The sequence below is a fragment of the Lepus europaeus genome, chromosome 7 (genome assembly GCF_033115175.1).
Source record: "Lepus europaeus isolate LE1 chromosome 7, mLepTim1.pri, whole genome shotgun sequence".
In the NCBI taxonomy this organism is placed as follows: Eukaryota; Metazoa; Chordata; class Mammalia; order Lagomorpha; family Leporidae; genus Lepus; species Lepus europaeus.
The window spans coordinates 6,576,115-6,593,217 of NC_084833.1; the positions used below are offsets into that span (position 1 = coordinate 6,576,115).

General features: G+C 69.6%; 1 protein-coding gene across 4 annotated transcripts; it reads left to right on the top strand.

Annotated features, from left to right (window-relative positions):
• Positions 1–1,670: 1,670 nt before the first annotated feature.
• Positions 1,671–16,834, top strand: ATG2A (autophagy related 2A). 4 transcript variants are annotated; one of them, XM_062195883.1, is made up of 41 exons: positions 1,671–1,908; positions 3,064–3,226; positions 3,315–3,467; positions 3,611–3,713; positions 3,961–4,096; positions 4,206–4,304; positions 4,489–4,585; positions 4,671–4,835; positions 4,937–5,077; positions 5,387–5,624; positions 5,700–5,847; positions 5,949–6,041; positions 6,260–6,415; positions 6,523–6,766; positions 7,029–7,125; positions 7,216–7,375; positions 7,902–8,044; positions 8,130–8,269; positions 8,376–8,542; positions 8,840–8,990; positions 9,121–9,320; positions 9,412–9,492; positions 9,654–9,760; positions 9,850–9,942; positions 10,559–10,629; positions 10,760–10,836; positions 11,172–11,342; positions 11,475–11,601; positions 11,686–11,900; positions 12,102–12,310; positions 12,516–12,648; positions 13,610–13,816; positions 13,942–14,043; positions 14,126–14,210; positions 14,285–14,420; positions 14,504–14,576; positions 14,736–14,818; positions 14,998–15,119; positions 15,207–15,361; positions 16,024–16,176; positions 16,254–16,834. In XM_062195883.1, the coding sequence occupies exons 1-41, from the start codon at positions 1,738–1,740 to the stop codon at positions 16,485–16,487; spliced, it is 5,799 nt and encodes a 1,932-aa protein (XP_062051867.1). In that variant the 5' UTR covers positions 1,671–1,737; the 3' UTR covers positions 16,488–16,834. The 4 variants fall into 4 exon arrangements, with proteins under 4 accessions (XP_062051867.1, XP_062051868.1, XP_062051865.1 ...); XM_062195884.1 differs by having other exon boundaries at positions 11,172–11,336; XM_062195881.1 differs by having other exon boundaries at positions 11,475–11,900.
• Positions 16,835–17,103: the final 269 nt, after the last annotated feature.

The window sequence follows — 17,103 nt, forward strand, 5'->3', positions numbered from 1 at the left end:
GACAGCCAATGTCTCGATCCTCGTCGCCATCCTGTCGGCCTCCCTCCCGGGGCCTCTGCAGCGTGTCCAGAAGTGGTTCCAAGGCTTCTCCTCCGTGCTTGTCAGGCAGTGAGCCCGCCTCACCCACTGGCCCAAGGCTGCCGAGGCCAACTGCCAGAGCCCAGGTCCCTCCCAGCTGCACCCCAGCTCCCACCGCAGGCGAGAATCCAACTCCCCGGGAACGCTACCACCGAGCCCCCCCCCCCCCAACCAAAAAAGCCTCCAGGGTCTGCAGGCCCCAGCTCTGTGGGGGAGGAGGTTAGATTGAGCCTGGGGGAATCCTGGGAGAATCCCCGCTCTTCAGCACCAGGTGGGCTGCCTGGCCCGAGCGCACTGGGCAGTAGAACTTGCCCATCTTTCCTCCAAGGCAGGCACCCTAGGGCGGCCCCTCTGCACTGAGTAGTGAAACCTTGGGAGGAACTTTTCCTAGTCCACACTCTGCAACCCTTGGTCCTGGAGGAGGAGGAGGGGGAAGGGAAACGGCTGGGGGGGGGGGAGGGAGCTGGACCCCCGCCCTTGTAAGCCCTGTCTCAGCATGGACCACAGGCTCAGCGCTCAGCTCCCCGCGGCGCCGCCCGCCTGGCCTGCCAGGGGCATTCATTCTCTCCATTTAACCGCACAGCCCTGCCTACCCCGGTCTGGGTGACTGGGAGCTCGCCCTCTCTCCCCGGCTCTCTGATTCTGTCCCATCCGTTCTGACAGATGCCCAGTAAACCTTGCTACCTTGCTTACCGCTGTTCTCTGTCTCACATCTGAACTCTTTCGTGCGCAAAGAACCCACTGCCTGTCTCCCTGACGCTGCAGCCTCTGCTGTGGCTGTGTTCCACAGAAACCCCGTGCGCGTCATACAACTCCCCATGTCAGGATTTGTGTTGAAAATCACACAAACCGGGCCGGCGCTGTGGCGTAGCAGGAAAAGCCGCCTGCAGTGCCGCCATCCCACGTGGGCGCCGGTTCAAATCCCGGCTGCTCCACTTCCAACTGCTATGGCCTGGGAAAGCAGTGGAAGATGGCCCAAGTCCTAGGTCCCCTGCACCCACGTGGGAGACCCGGAGGAAGCTCCTGGCTCCTGGCTTCGGATCCGCACAGCCAACTAGGGAGTGAACCAGTGGATGGAAGACCTCTCTCTTTCTCTCTCTCTCTCTCTCTGTCTCTCCTCTCTCTGCATAACTCTGACTTTCAAATAAATAAAGTAAATCTTTAAAAAATTTTTTTCACTTATTGTTTTCACAGTTGCATGGTGCAGATCTTACACTACCAAGTTTGATGGGACACTGTCCCTTTAAATCCTGCCCAACCACCTGAGTAGGTGGACAAACTGGCGCATGCGCACTCCTCTGCGGGACCGGCCCCCTCGAGCAACAGCCTTCCCCGAGCCTGTAGGAGGGAGGTTAAAGGTCCTCCCACACAGTCCTTATACGCAAGCGTAAATCCTAGTTGCGAGCACTATATCATGCCGGGAGCCCAGTCCCTTTTTCACTCCCGAAAGTCCCACCCCCGCCAAGGCCAATCAGCGGCCCTCGCCCTTTGCCATGGCCAATGGCAGCGCGCTTGGGGGGCGTGGCCGAGCGTCCGGGGGCGCGGCCTGGTGCTGAGAGAAGCGGCGGGGCGAGCCGGGGGCTCCAGTGAACAGCGCCGCCGGACGGGGATCACCGGCGGGCGGCGAGCGGAGGCGGCCCGGGCCCGGCGGTCTCCGAGATGTCACGATGGCTGTGGCCGTGGTCGAACTGTGTGAAAGAGCGGGTCTGCCGCTACTTGCTGCACCACTACCTGGGTCACTTCTTCCAGGAGCACCTCAGCCTGGACCAGCTCAGCCTGGATCTCTACAAGGGCAGCGTCGCCCTCCGGGACATCCACCTGGAGATCTGGGTGAGGAGCCGGGCCGCAGCCCGGGCAGGTGCGGAGGGAGGGAGGGTCGCCGCGACCGGACCCGCGACGGGCCGGGCCGGGGGAGCAGCCACCCTGGCTGGTCGCTTCGGAGCGGGGAGGGGTCCGCGTCCCCACCGCCCGGGGGACGCGGAGCCGGGGAGGGGTCCGCGTCTCCACCGCCCTGGGGACGCGGAGCCGGGGAGGGGTGTCCCTCGTCTGGAGGCCGCCAGCATCATCCCGAGTCGGGGACCCCCCAGAGCCGGCACCCAGGCTGCGGCCCGGGCGGGCTGGCGGGGGTCCAGAGACCCGGCCAGGGCACCTGTGGAAAGCTTGACCTCCTGACCTCCGGCCCGGGCCGGTGGGCGGGGTTCGCCTCCGGATGTGGATGTCAACAACAGCGTCAGCCCCGTGTTGATCAACACGGCGGCGTGCGACGGCTACTGACACCTACTTCCTGTTTGGGGAGCGCGGGAGGACCAGGGCTGTTTGGGGGAGGGACTTGGGAGTCAGCATCCCCACCCAGAGGTGGGGGGAGTCCGGCTGAGGCTGGGGGCGGCCGGGGGCCCTGACTCACAGCTCAGCTGACCCGGCCAGGAGCAGTTAGAGGCCCCGGCTCCCGACTGCTGTGCAGGGAGGCAGGAGAGGGCGTGGGGGCACTGGCCTGTCTGTCTTCTGGCTGGCGCAGGGGGGTCTACAGCTAGGGGGTGGCCAGGCCTTGGCCCTCTCGCTCTGCCTGTGCCTGGTCACCGGATCCGACAGGTGTGGTACGGAGGCCATCTCTGGTGCTCCTGCCCAGAGCGCCTGGGGTCGCAGGGGGGAGGCAGGTGGGCGGCCGTTCACAAGGAGCCCAGACGGGCAGGAGACGTTTCAGCCAGGGCCTCGGCTGCACCACGGCTCTGAGGCTGAGGGTCCTGTGGGCGCCGCTCCTGGGCGTCACTCCCAGGTCACTGTGGGCACTGCGACCCTCTGCCAGTCCTCCATGCCCATCACGCCCATGGCTGGAGCACGCCCCCGTCCATGCTCTCCACCTCCCTCCTCTGCCTCGGCTCTCCCTCCTGCACCTGCCCAGGCAGGGCGACCACACGAGGCCAGGGCAGCCAGCAGACCGAGGGCCTGGGCTCGGCTGAGCTGGCCTTGTGCCCTGCCTGCTCGCAGTCTGTGAACGAGGTGCTGGAGTCCATGGAGTCGCCGCTGGAGCTGGTAGAAGGCTTTGTGGGCTCCATCGAGGTGGCCGTGCCCTGGGCCGCCCTGCTCACCGACCACTGCACGGTGCGCGTGTCCGGCCTCCAGCTCACCCTGCAGCCCCGCCAGAGCCCAGGTGAGGCCGGGACGGGCCCGGCGGAGTGGGCCTGGGCCCCAGGAGCCCACGGAGCCTGCTTGCCCTGAGACCCGCTCCCTCCCCGTAGGGCCAGGGCCTGCAGACTCCCAGAGCTGGGCCTCCTGCATGACCACCAGCCTGCAGCTGGCCCAGGAGTGTCTGCGGGCCGGGATGCCGGAGCCCTCGGAGCCCCCGCAGCCACTGGAGGGGCTGGAGATGTTCGCCCAGACCATCGAGACTGGTGAGCAGCCCCTCCCCAGCCCCCTGCCCCTCCATGGCCCGCGGGATGGGGCCCAGGCAGCATCGGGACCCCCTGCTACCCAGGAGGGAAACTGCATCTCCCATTGCTGCTCCTCCTGACCCGAGCCCCCCCCCCCCCCAAAGTGCTGCGGAGGATCAAGGTGACCTTTCTGGACACGGTTGTGAGAGTGGAGCGCTCGCCGGGCGACGGGGAGCCAGGCGTGGCCGTGGAGGTCCACGTGCAGAGGTAGGGTGGGAGCTGTGCAAGTGCTCTGGCCGTGCCCCCAGCCCAGCCTGGGTGGCCGTGGGGGTTGTGTATGATCCTGGACTGGCGTCTGGGGCCAGCCAAGGGCCTAAGAGCAAGGAAGCCAGACCTGGAGGCCCAGGATGGCCTGGGTGTGAGTGGGCAGCTCTGCAGGGCAGGCTCCCTGACCCCGTGCCCCCAGCGCGGAGCCCTGGGGTGGCCGGGGCGGAGCTGAGCCTGCGCTCCGCAGACTGGACTACTGTGACGAGGCCGTGCGAGACCCGAGCCAAGCGCCGCCGGTAGACGTGCACCAGCCGCCCGCCTTCCTGCACAAGCTGCTGCAGCTGGCCGGCGTCCGCCTGCACTTCGAGGAGCTCCCGCCCCAGGTGGGCCCCCTCGGATTCCTGCGGCCGCTTTGTGCTTGGGCTCCCTGGGGGGCCCTGCTGTCCCTTCTGACCACCCCGTCGCTCCACACCCTGTGTCCTCACCTCGCAGGAGGAACCTCCGGAGCCCCCCGTGCAGATTGGCAGCTGCTCAGGGTACATGGAACTCGTGGTGAAGCTGAAACAAAACGAAGCCTTCCCGGGCCCCAAGGCAGGTCCCTGGGCCCCCGGGGGGGAGGGTCGCGCCCCATCTCCAGCCCAGAGCGGGTGTCGGGGAGCGGGGTGGCCCGGCAAGTGGCCTGCTGCTGCCCCAGAGTGTGGGTCAGTGGGGGTGGGGGCAGCTCTCGGGACCAGGGTGCGAGCATCGGCTCCATGCTGCCCCCTGGCCCCCTTAGTTGGAGGTGGCGGGACAGCTGGGCTCCCTGCACCTGCTCCTGACCCCACGGCAGCTCCAGCAGCTTCAGGAACTGCTTGGCGCCGTGAGCCTCCCAGGTGAGGCCTCGGGCAGCCCAGGGGGTGGGAGGGCTAGGGAGGGCTGGCCAGGCTGGGCTGAAGTGTGGTCCTCCCGCCCCCGCAGACCCCGAAGGCCTGGCTGACAAGCTGAACAAGAGCCGGCCACTGGGCGCCGAAGACCTGTGGCTGATTGAACAGGACCTGAACCAGCAGCTGCAGGCGGGCGCCGCGGCGGAGCCCCTCAGCCCAGACCCTCTTTCCAACCCCCTTCTGAACCTGGACAGCACCGGTGGGTGTGGGGCCAGGCCTGGGGCAGAGAGGGAGCAAGGGTGGGTGGGAGAGTTGGGGGCCGAGCCTGGCTGCCCCTGACGCCGCCCGCCCGGTCCCCAGACCTCTTCTTCTCCATGGCGGGCCTCACCAGCAGCGTGGCCTCAGCCGTCTCCGAGCTCTCGCTCTCAGACGTGGACCTGGGCTCCTCAGTGCACAGCCGCGTGGGCTCCCGCCGGGCTTCTGCCCAGGCCCCCCGAGCTGGTGAGTCGGGCTCCCCTGGGCGGTGCTGCACCGAATGCTGAGACTCCGTGGGGCTGTGTTCGCGAGAGCTCACTGTGGGCCAGGCCCCGGGCTGGCGTTGTCATCCCCGGTCCTCCTAGCATCCTTGGAGGGTGGAGCTGAGGCGGGGGAGGGCCTGGCACACGGGACCACTCTGTCTTCCCCGCTCACCGAGCTCCCCCAGAGCCACACAAGCCACGTCTTCTCCTGGCCCAGTCCTGGGCCACGCCTCGCTCCGCCCAGAGCCACCTGGGAACTCGATCCCCCAGCGAAGCCCCTGTGTCCCCTCAGGCAAGGCGGCCCCCACGCCTCTCCCAGACACCCTGCGCCCTGACTCGCTGCTGAAGATGACCTTGGGGGGCCTGACCTTGACCCTGCAGCAGACATCCGCCCCGTCTCCTGGCCCACCTGACCTCGCTGCCCGCTTTTTTGCCGAGTTTGATGCCGCCAAGGAGGGGCCTATCGGCTCCCGTGACTTCCACCACCTGCGGCCCCACTTCCAGAGAGCCTGTCCCTGCAGCCACGTGCGGTAGGTGCCCGAGGCAGGGGCCCGCAGGGGGCGACGGGAGCCCCCAAGCCGCCCACTCACGCTCGCTCCTCGCAGGCTGACGGGCGCGGCGGTGCAGCTGTCCTGGGAGCTGCGCACGGGCAGCCGAGGCCGGCGGACCAGCAGCACGGAGGTGCACTTCGGGCAGCTGGAGGTGCTGGAGTGTCTCTGGCCCAGGGGCGCCTCGGAGCCGGAGTACACGGAGGTGAGGGCAGAGTCCGCCGGGCGGCGCCGGGGGATGGGACGCCCAGGCCTGGCATCCAGGCCTGACTGTTCACCCACCCCACCCCCCGCCTCCCATCCCAGATCCTGAGTTTTCCCAGTAACCTGAGCTCCCAGGCCTCAGCTCGGCCTTCCGCCCACCTGCGCCACACCCAGACCCTGCGTCGTGTGCCCAAGGTAACCTGCCCTCCATGCCAGACCTGGTGGCTGTTGGTGGCGTCCCTGTTGCCTTGGCGTCTCCTCTGCCTGTGCCCCCTCCTGGGTCTTCTGCCCGAGTTCCTCTCTCATCGACTGGGAGGGCTCCAGGTTTTGTTTTGCCTCGGGGAGCCCCGTGCCATCTGCCTGGACCACCACACGACACACGGCCCCTCTGACCCAAGCGCCCTCGCCCCCAGAGCCGACCCCGGCGCTCAGTTGCCTGCCATTGCCACTCAGAGCTGGCCTTGGACCTGGACGACTTCCAAGCGGACGTGGAGCTCGGGGCCCTGGACCGGCTCGCTGCCCTGCTGCGCCTGGCCACCACACCCCCCGAGCCGCCTGCCGGCCTCCTGGTGAGCAGCCCAGGGGGCCGCACCGGGGAGGAGAGCAGGTGTGGAGGCCCTGGCTGTTGACCACAGACGGAGGGTTGCTGGTGGCACTCTGACCCCTGCCCCCACAGACAGAGCCCCCGCCGATGACCGAGCAGCAGACCGTGTTTCGGCTGGCGGCGCCCCGGGCCACACTGCGGCTGCGCTTCCCCATCGCCGACCTGCGGCCCGAGCGCGACCCCTGGGCAGGCCGGGCCGTGCGGGCCGAGCAGCTGCGGCTGGAGCTGAGTGAGCCCCAGTTCCGGTCAGAGCTTAGCAGTGGGCCCGGGCCCCCAGCGCCCACCCACCTGGAGCTCACCTGCTCCGACCTGCATGGTGAGAGCCCCAGGGGACAGCGTCTGGGGGTCTGGGCCTTGGGGGGAGGGGGCTGGGGCACAGTGGGACCAGCCCCTGGCTCAGGTCCTTGACAGCTGTGCAGGGCACCAAGCATTGCCTGTCCCTGGGCAGCGGGCAGAGGGGACCCTTCGTGCCTGCGCCGTTGTGGAACATGGGTGTGGGGGGCCGGGGCTGACAGCCGGCGCTGGGGGACATCTGGCAGAGGCGACAGTGACGACCCCTCCCTGCTCTGCCCCTCCAGGTGTGTACGAAGACGGCGAGAAGCCACCTGTCTCCTGTCTCCGAGTCTCCAAAGCCCTGGACCCCAAGAGCACTGGGCACAAGTACTTCCTGCCCCAGTAAGTGGGGGCTCTGGGAGGGGCCGCAGGAGGCCGGCGGGGCACCAGGCGCAGGGGCCCTCCGGCCAGTGACAGACCTGTGCCCGGCAGGGTAGTGCTGACCCTGAACCCCCAGGCCAGCAGCGCGCAGTGGGAGGTGGCCGCACAGAAGGGAGAGGAGCTGGAACTGTCCACGGAGAGCCCCTGCGAGCTGCAGGAGCCCGAGCCCTCGCCCTTCTCCTCCAAGAGGACCATGTACGAGACGGAGGAGGTGAGGCCCGGCCCCCGCTCTCCCCGCACCCCCAGCCCCTCCCAGCCTGTGCTGCAGCCTTGCCTGCAGGCCAAGACAACCTCGTCTCCAGTTGCTTCCGGCCAGTGGGGGAGGTGGGTCCCCTCCCTTCCGGCTCCTGGGGTGGGCGCGACCCTGGGACCTGGGTCCTCCTGGGCTGGACACCCCGACCGTGCCCGCCTCGGGCTGAAGGCGATGGGGGCTGAGTGAGGAGCACCCAGGCCTGACCTGTGGAGCCAGGCTGCCCGGGTTTGAATCCAGGCTCTGCCACTTGGCGGCTGTGTCACCCTGAGCAGTTAGCTACGCGACGGGTTCTCTCGCTGGACAGTGGGCACTGTAGCCTCTGTCTCAGGCCTGTGGGAGGACCAGGGGCGGTCACAGGTGGGAGGCTGGAGACCCGGGCCTGAGAAGGGCGCCCAGGAGTGACGGTGGGCGGGACTCGGGGCCCACGCAGGTGTCTCTCGGCGGCGCTCTGCCCGCTGAGCCTCTCACCGACCGCCCCGTGCAGATGGTGATTCCCGGAGACCCCGAGGAGATGCGGACATTCCAGACTCGGACCCTGGCGCTGTCCCGCTGCACCCTGGAAGTGACCCTGCCCAGTGCCCACATCTTCCTGCCTAGCAAGGAGGTCTACGAGAGCATCTACAACAGGTGGAGACACGGGGCAGGCGGGGCCGTGCACGGGCCGAGCCCCGGCCCCACTCACCTCTGCCATCCGCCCGCCCGCCCGCCGCAGGATCAACAATGACCTGCTCATGTGGGAGCCCGCGGACCTGCTGCCCACCCCCGGCCCCGCCGCCCAGCCCCCCGGCTGCCCCAGCCCCTCTTCCCTGTGGCACGACAGCTTCAAGATGTGCAAGTCCGCCTTCAAGCTGGGTATGTGGGCGGCCGGCGCCACACCGGTGCGAGGGCCCTGCAGCCGGGAGGGCCAGGCCAGCCTTCCCGGGCCTCCTGCCCAGCCGCTGCCCTGGTCTCACCCCAGACTCGGACTCAGACGATGAAGACGCCCCCTTCTTCTCCGTGGGGGCATCCGGTGCCCCCCAGCAGCCGCCGGCCGCTGAGCCCTCGAGCTCTGCTCTCTCCCAGAGCACCCTGTCTGCCCTGGTGACGGTGCTGAAGGGTCGGATCACAGTGCTCTGCGAGGCCAAGGTGAGGGCAGCGGGGCGGGGGGAGGAGGGCGGGCACCCACCACCCCATGCACCGAGCAGCCACTTCCTGGCGCTGGGGCAGGATGCCCATAGGGTGACCTCCGGGAGGCAGGTGGGGCGGGATGAGGCTCCCCCTTTGGACAAAGAGGCGAGCGCTGCCGCCCAGAGCGCCCAAAGCGCCCAGTGCCTAGCCTGTGGGAGAAGCTGGAGCTGACCCCGACCACCAGGGCCCCCAGCACCCCCTCTCCCGAGGGGGTGCGAGCTGCTGAGGACCCTGGTGGAGCCACGCTGTCCGCAGGACGAGGGTGGCGGGCGGCTGGAGGCCGTGCACGGGGAGCTCGTGTTGGACGTGGAGCAGGGCACCATCTTCAGCGTCTCCCAGTACCGGGGCCAGCCTGGACTCGGCTATTTCTGCCTGGAAGCTGAGAGGGCCACCCTGTACCACCGAGGTGTGAGGGCTGGCGCCGTTCGCCACCGCGGAACTGGGGGTGGGGGTGGCTGCCAGCAGGGACCCCCGGGGCACCTGGGGCAGCGTGCGTAGCCAGTTGCTTGGCACGGGCTCACCAGCTCCCTCCCCAGCGGCCGTGGACGACTACGTGCTGCCCACTCACCTGGAGCTGCCCAGCTGTCCCCCGCCGGCCCGGCTAGCCCCCACCATCTACCCCTCAGAAGAAGGCGTGACCGAGCAGGGCGCCTCGGGCCGCAAGGGCCAGGGCCGGGGCCCGCACATGCTGTCCGCTGCTGTGCGCATCCACCTGGACCCCCACAGGAACATCAAGGTACAGTTTCCTCTGCTTGCCGCCGGCCGCCATCCCCATGTCTGGTGGGGTGGGGGGATCCCCACTGTGCTGACGGCACCCCCACCCCCAGGAGTTCCTGGTGACGCTGCGGCTGCACAGAGCCACCCTGCGCCACTACATGGCCTTGCCTGAGCAGAGCTGGCACTCCCAGGTGAGCCGGCACAGCCGGGGAGTCCCCCCCCCCCCCCCCGCCGAGGGCGAGCAGGTCTGGAGTGTGGGCTGGGCCGGAGCACCTGGCCAGGGCTGTGGTGGACAGCCAGTGGGGGCAGGGGCGGAGGACTGCACCGTCACCGCCCGCCCCGGCCGCCCCAGCTGCTGGAGTTCCTAGGCGTGCCTGACGACCCTGTGCTGGGCTACCTGCCCCCCACGGTCATCACCGTCCTGCACACACACCTGTTCTCCTGCGCCGTGGACTACAGGTACCGGGCCGGGGGGCAGGCCGGGGGCTGGGCGGAGGGGCCTGCCCACGGCGGTGGGGAGCCCGCCCCAGCCCGAGTGTGATCCCCAGGCCGCTCTACCTCCCCGTGCGAGTCCTCATCACCGCGGAGACCTTCACGCTGTCCAGCAACATCGTCATGGACACGTCCACCTTCCTGCTCAGGTGAGCAGGCCGCTGGGCCCAGCCCTGCAAGTGAGGACTTCTCCCACCGCCCTGGAGGCCCGGCCGGCCTAAGGTCAGAGCCTGGCCCGGTGTGCTGCCTCTCTGGCAGTCCCCCTTGCGGGGTGTCCCGAGACTGTCGGGGTGAGAGGGATGGACGCAGCTCCCCGCTGTGACGGTGCCCTCGTGTGGTCACCCAGTAACTGATGGAGCCCCCCCCCACCAGAGGGCGCCGTGCAGCGGTGACTCAGGTGCGAGAATAAGGTCAGAGGAATGTGAGATGTCAGAGCACAGCGTCCGTAGAAACCGGACACAAAGCTACCTGGGTGTCCAACAGTGTGCTTCCAAGGGGCGTGGTATAGACCCGTGTGTGGCTGCGTAGACGAGACCAGAGAGGCGTGGCTGGCTCAGGACCTGGGCCGGATGGGCTGGACATCATGAGTGGCTTCATTGAGGCCCCAGTGGGGGGGTGGGGCTGGAAGTGCTGGGGGAGCCCTAAGCGCTGCCCCACTGAAGTGGTGCCTGCGGGCTGGGCGGCCAGGCCCCTTCTCCCCCTGCGCCCATGGAAACACAGGCCAGAGAGGTGAGCCCGCCACCCCGCTGCCCCACTCCCCACCAGGTTCATCCTCGACGACTCGGCCTTGTTCCTGTCCGACAAGTGTGAGGTGGAGACCCTGGATCTGCGGCGAGGTGGGCACGGCCGGGCCTGGGCGCGCTCCCTGCTGAGGGGCCACGGCCCCCAGCACATGCCAAGTCTTCCGCGGGGGGGGCGGGGGGGGCCGAGGAGCCGGAAGGAACCTTCTCCAGCTTTCTCCTCTAGATTACGTCTGTGTCCTGGATGTTGACCTCCTGGAGCTTGTGATCAAAACCTGGAAGGGGAGCACGGAGGGCAAACTGGTGAGTGGGGGTCCCAGGGCCCCGCGGTCCTGCTGCCCGGGCCCTCGCCCTTCTCTGCTTGGCTCAGTGCGGATGAAGGGTCTCGGCCCCGCCACCAGAGGGCAGTGCGGCCAGGGCCGGGCAGGTTCTCTGGAGTTGTAAAGGGGATAGGACTCAGCTCCCTGGGTGTCGGGGGGCAGAGGCAGGCGTGGACCCACCGCCTCGGGTGACCCTGGCCGAGCCCCTCACTCTGGGCTCAGGTTACCCGTCTGCTCAGTGGTGGGCTCACGGGGCAGGCTGACCACACCAGGGAGGACAGCGGGCTGCGCTGACGTGCCCTGCCCCGCCGCCCGCAGAGCCAGCCGCTGTTCGAGCTGCGCTGCTCCAACAACGTGCTGCACGTGCACAGCTGTGCTGACTCCTGCGCCCTGCTGGTCAACCTGCTGCAGTACGTACTGAGCGCGGGCGACCTGCACCCCCCGCCCCGGCCCCCCAGCCCCACGGAGATCGCCGGCCAGAAGGTACAGGTGAGCCTGGCCACGCAGGCTGCCAGAGCTCAGCCAGGCCCCTCGCCGGCCCTGGTCCTCGGGCCTGGGGTTGGGGGAGCCCCGGGGCCGCCCGCCCTGCGCGCTCACTGCCCGCTCCTCTGCCTGGCCCAGCTCTCGGAGAGCCCCGCCTCCCTGCCCGCCTGCCCCCCGGTGGAGACGGCCCTCATCAACCAGCGGGACCTGGCCGACGCCCTGCTGGACACTGAGCGGGGCCTGCGGGAGCTGGCCCAGCCCTCAGGTGTGGGGACGTGCCGGGGACAGCAGATGCAGCCAAGTGTCCACAGCAGGCACGTCCCCAGACCGGCCTGTCTCTCTCCCGTAGGTGGCCCGCTCCCTCAGGCCTCTCCCGTCTCCGTCTACCTGTTCCCAGGTGAACGGAGTGGGGCCCAGCCCCCTTCGCCTCCTGCCGGGGGCCCTGCTGGCAGCTTAGGGGCCCGGTCCGAGGCAAAGCAGAATGAAAAGGAAGAGGAGGGGGAAGCAGACACACTGGACAGCGACGAGTTCTGCATCCTGGACGCCCCTGGCCTGGGCATCCCGGTGCGTGGTGGGGCGGGGGCGGGGGGAGGGAGCCGAGCAGCCAGGGCAGCCCTCGGCCCGGCACGCGCCCTCCTGGATGTCCCTGCAGACGTGGGCTCTGGGGCTGGTGGCCCAGGGCAGCCATCTTTTGTCAATGGGGAGAAGGAAGGGAGACCCGGGGCCGCCTCCACGCCACGCCTCTCAGCCTCGTGTTCCCAGCAGCCTCGAGACGGGGAGCCCGTGGTGACGCAGCTGCACCCAGGCCCCATCGTCGTACAGGACGGACACTTCTCGCGGCCGCTGGGCAGCACGGACCTGCTGCGGGCCCCCGCCCACTTCCCCGTGCCCAGCAGCCGCGTGGTGCTCCGTGAGGTCTCACTCGTCTGGCACCTGTACGGGGGCCGGGACTTCGGCCCCCACCCTGGCCACAGGTGAGGGGCGGGGGCAGCGGGAGGGGGGTGTGTCCGGCCACGACCTGGAGCCCTCCCACCCCTTGCCCGCCTCACTCTCCTCCCCGGCCCCGCCTCCCACCAAGAGTGGGCTGGGAGGGGGTGTGTGTCCCAAGGTGGGTGGGCCCGCTCTGAGGGGCACGGGAAGGGGTTCCACTGAGGGACTGTTCCCTGCCCCCCTTCCCAGGGCGAGAGTTGGCCTCCCAGGCCGGGGCTCCCCTTCCCGCTGTTCCGGCCCCAACCGGCCCCAGAACACGTGGCGGACACAGGGGGGCAGCGGGCGGCAGCACCAGGTCCTCATGGAGATCCAGCTCAGCAAGGTGAGTGGGGGGCGCCGTGTGCCCGCTCTGCCCCCCACCCCCTCCCCAGGGCAGCCCCCAGGTGCTGGTGGCAGGGAGCCCGTGCCTTCGTGGTGGAGGGAGCCGGGCAGAACTGAGTGAGACGCACCCTGTGCGTCAGCTGGGGGACGCTCAGGTAGAGCAAGGTGGGGGGCAAGGAAGTGAAGCGGCAAGCAGGAGAGGGTCTCAGGAAGAGGGGGCCCGCGAGCAGGGAGCACCCCGCCCGCCCCCCCCCCAGCAGCTGAGCAAGGGAGGGAGGAGGCCAAGCCAGGCATCCTCAGGGCTCGCTCCTTCCGGTTCCGGCTAGAGTGAGACGGGAGCGGAGAGATCAGAGTCCTGCCCTGGGTGGCATGGGCGAGAAACAGCCAGGCCTGGGACGCTCGCAGAGGGCGCTCCTACTCAGAGCAGCCCCCAGCCAGTGCTGTGGGCCTGGTGACGGCCGAGCACCGTGGACCGGGGGACGTGCCGGGGAGCCAGTGGCTGTGCAGGGAGACAGGGTGGGGGGGTGCAGGGGAGCCAGCCCCCCCCCCCCCCAGGGTGCAAGGCCCTGCCAGGCCGAGGCGCTCAGAGAAGAGGCCTGGGGTTCTGCCTGTGTAGACAGTGATGGGGGGAGGACGGGGTCTGTGAGGGGGTGGGGAGGGGTGAGGCAGCTCGTGGAGGTACTGGGGGGAGCTGGGAGAAGTTCTGGCTGCTGGCGGGGTTGGAGGCAGCGGCCACTCGGCCAGAGGAAGGCTGTGGGGCAGGGGCGGCGGTTTCCAGGGAGGCAGCGAAGCGCTTGGCGTGGCCACGTGAAGTCCACGATGCTGGTGGGGTGGCCACGACGGGACCACAAGGCTGCGGCCCACGTGGGGCCGAGAGAAGGTAGCTGGGAGTCAGGGCCGGCCCTTCCCTCCTCTCGGGGCCTGCCGGCCCAGCGTACCCCCGCGCCTGCCCCCCGCCACAGGTGAGCTTCCAGCACGAGGTGTACCCAGCGGAGCCAGCCGCAGGCGCTGCGGCCCCCGGCCCGGAGCTGGAGGAGCGGCCACTGTCGCGCCAGGTGTTCATCGTGCAGGAGCTCGAGGTCCGGGACCGGCTCGCCTCCTCCCAGATCAACAAGTTCCTGTACCTGCACACCAGCGAGCGCATGCCGCGGCGCGCGCACTCCAACATGGTACGGGCCTGCGTGGGGGCTCGCCGCCCCGGGCTGGGCAGGCCACAGGGGCAGGGGCAGAGCCCCTCGGTGGGGGACAAGGCCCAGGGCCCCACGGGCACCCAGAGCTGGCCCTTTGTCCCCAGCTGACCATCAAAGCGTTGCACGTGGCCCCCACCACCGCCGTGGGTGGGCCCGAGTGCTGCCTCCGCGTCTCCCTGATGCCCCTGCGGCTGAACGTGGACCAGGTGAGTGGGCGGTGGGGAGAGCCCAGGTGGCCCCGGCCGTCTCGGGCCTGCGAGGCTGACCGCGTCCCAACTGTGCCTGCAGGATGCCCTCTTCTTCCTCAAGGACTTCTTCACCAGCCTGGCAGCTGGCATCAACCCCATGGTCCCAGGGGAGAGCTCCGCGGAGGGTGAGAGGCTGGGCCAGCGAGGTAGGGGCCAGGCCTCCCCGACCCCACCCTCACTCCATGGCCTCCACCCCCAGCTCACCCTGAGACGCGAGTCCGACCCAGCAGCCCCCAGGAAGGGCAGCCGGAGGGCGTGGAGACGGCAGGTGCACGGGAGGCCGCGGCGGGCGGGCACAGCTCCCCCTCGGCAGAGCGGCAGCCGGTCTACTTCAGGTAGGGCTGTGGGTGGGGGCCAGGCCAGGCTGCGGGGCACGGGGCGGCGACCAAGACCTATCCTCCCCTCCCCACCCACCCAGGGAGTTCCGCTTCACATCGGAGGTGCCCATCTGGCTAGATTACCATGGCAAGCACGTCACCGTGGACCAAGTGGTAAGGGTGGCCGTGTGGGCCGGGCCCCCGTGGGGTCCCTGTGCTGCTCAGGGCCTCCGTGCAGCGCCACTCAAGCCACTGAGTCGTGTCCAGCGGCTCTGCGGGCTGGCCGGTCCGCCGCCTGTGCCATCCCATAAACCTGACCCCCCCACCCCCCAGGGCACTTTCGCTGGCCTCCTCATCGGCCTGGCTCAGCTCAACTGCTCGGAGCTGAAGCTGAAGCGGCTCTGCTGCCGGCACGGGTGAGCCCCCGGGGTCCCCGCCGGCCCCACCCCCACCTCCTCACTGGTGGTGTGGCTCAGGCGCCCCTCACCGTGTCCCAGCGCTGCTCTGACGCAGTGGGAGGCCCTCGGAGCGGGCTGGGACGCCCAGGCACGCGCCACACGCTCCCCGCCTCCCCCTCCTCACCTCTTGCCCGCAGGCTCCTGGGTGTGGACAAGGTGCTGGGCTATGCTCTTAACGAGTGGCTGCAGGACATCCGCAAGAACCAGCTGCCCGGCCTGCTGGGCGGCGTGGGCCCCATGCACTCAGTCGTCCAGCTCTGTGAGTGTCCTGGGGGGTGAGGGGGCGGTCCTGGAACCAGGCGGGGCGGCCCGAGCCTCCCTGACCGCCGCGACCCCCCCACCCCAGTCCAAGGGTTCCGGGACCTGCTGTGGCTGCCCATTGAGCAGTACCGGAAGGACGGGCGCCTCATGCGGGGGCTGCAGCGGGGGGCTGCCTCCTTCGGCTCCTCCACAGCCTCCGCCGCCCTGGAGCTCAGCAACCGGCTGGTGCAGGCCATCCAGGTGAGAGCCGGGGCTCTCGGCCCCGCCCAGGCCGCCACAGCCCACCACGGCCCACCATGTGGGCATGCGCACAGCAGGTCTTACGGAGGGCGAGGGCTGTGTTCACAGAGACCCAGAGGCTGGCCCTGGCTCACTCAGGCCATGAGCCCTGCTAGGCCCAGGGGGACCCCCGGAGCTAGGAGCTGGCAGGCAGAGCCGGGCAGTAGGGAGGGTGACCGCGGCCTTGGTGGTTGTAGGCTCAGGCCTCGTGGGGTGGAGGGCTGGGTCTCAGAGGGCCTGGGGTTGGGTTGGAGAGCGCGGCATTGGGTGAGATGTGGGGGCAGAGGGGCTCACCAGTGGTCCACAGGGCCTCTGCAGCCACTGCCTCTGGGGCCCGGAGGCCAGGGGGGGAGCGGGGCGGCAGGTGGCACACAGCCCGGGCAGGAGCCTGCTTGTGTGAGGCGGTCAGCGGGGCAGGGTTTGGGTCTGAGGACCCTTTAGGGAAGCCCCTCCAATCATCTGTCCGGCCTGAATTTCTCCAGCCTGAGCCGTGGGAGTCAAGGAAGGGCCCGGGCGTGGGGGCCGGGGGGGGGGGAGGCTCTGGGGTGGGGCGTCCCTGCGCTGGCCAGGGGGCTGACGGGAGTGCCCAGGCCAGCTCCTCACACTGCACTGCGCTCTCTCAGGCCACGGCGGAGACCGTGTACGACATCCTGTCCCCGGCGGCACCCGTCTCCCGCTCCCTACAGGGCAAACGCTCTGCCCGAAGGCTGCGCAAAGGCCAGCAGCCTGCCGACCTGCGGGAGGGCGTGGCCAAGGCCTATGACACGGTTCGGGAGGTGAGGAAGCCCGGCCCCGCTCGCGATGACCCCCCCCACCCCCCCACAGAGCCTGCACTGACCTCTGACCTCCACAGGGCATCCTGGACACGGCTCAGACCATCTGTGACGTGGCGTCGCGGGGCCACGAGCAGAAGGGGCTGACGGGCGCCGTGGGGGGTGTGATCCGCCAGCTGCCGCCCACCGTGGTGAAGCCACTCATCGTGGCCACAGAGGCCACGTCCAGCCTGCTGGGGGGCATGCGCAACCAGATCCTCCCCGACGCCCACAAGCACCACGCCCTCAAGTGGCGCTCCGAGGCCCAGGACTGAGCCGAGGGCGCCCGGGACCCAGGGGGCTAGGCCTGGACCCTTCAGGGACGCCACTGTGAAGGGCCTTGGCCCCCGTTGCCAGTTCGCCGCGAGGCCGGGGCCCTGCCCTGCGGCCTCAGCCTGCCTGCACTTTCCTCGGGCCTGCGCCGCCGGCCGGGCCCACGCCGCCGCCCCATCCCAGGATGGGCGCTTCCGGACTCTTGGACCTGACCGCACTCAGCCAAATGTCTTTCCGTGTCTCGGGGAGGCAGGGGACAGACACCGTGTGGTTCAGTGTATTATTTTTACGCTCCTTGAGCGTGTGGGTCGGTGTCTGCATGAAGTGGAATAAACCGCGCCCACCGCCAGCCCCTCGCAGACCCCGAGTCTCTGTGGGGTCCGTTAGCCCCGGCCTCTGCCTGGGCCTGGCTCAGCCTGGTCCGGTGCTTACCAGATCCTTCCTCTGCCCACTCCTCGCGGTCGCCACCAGGGGTCGCCACCCGCTCCCGCTGTCTGCCCACCCTGCACTTCCCTGGCCCCGGCCCTGTCTTGTCACTTGGAGGGGGCGGTGGGGGGGCTGCACCCTGGCCCCTCCTCCTGAGAGACGAGCTCTGCGTGGCTGGGGAGGGAGGAGTGG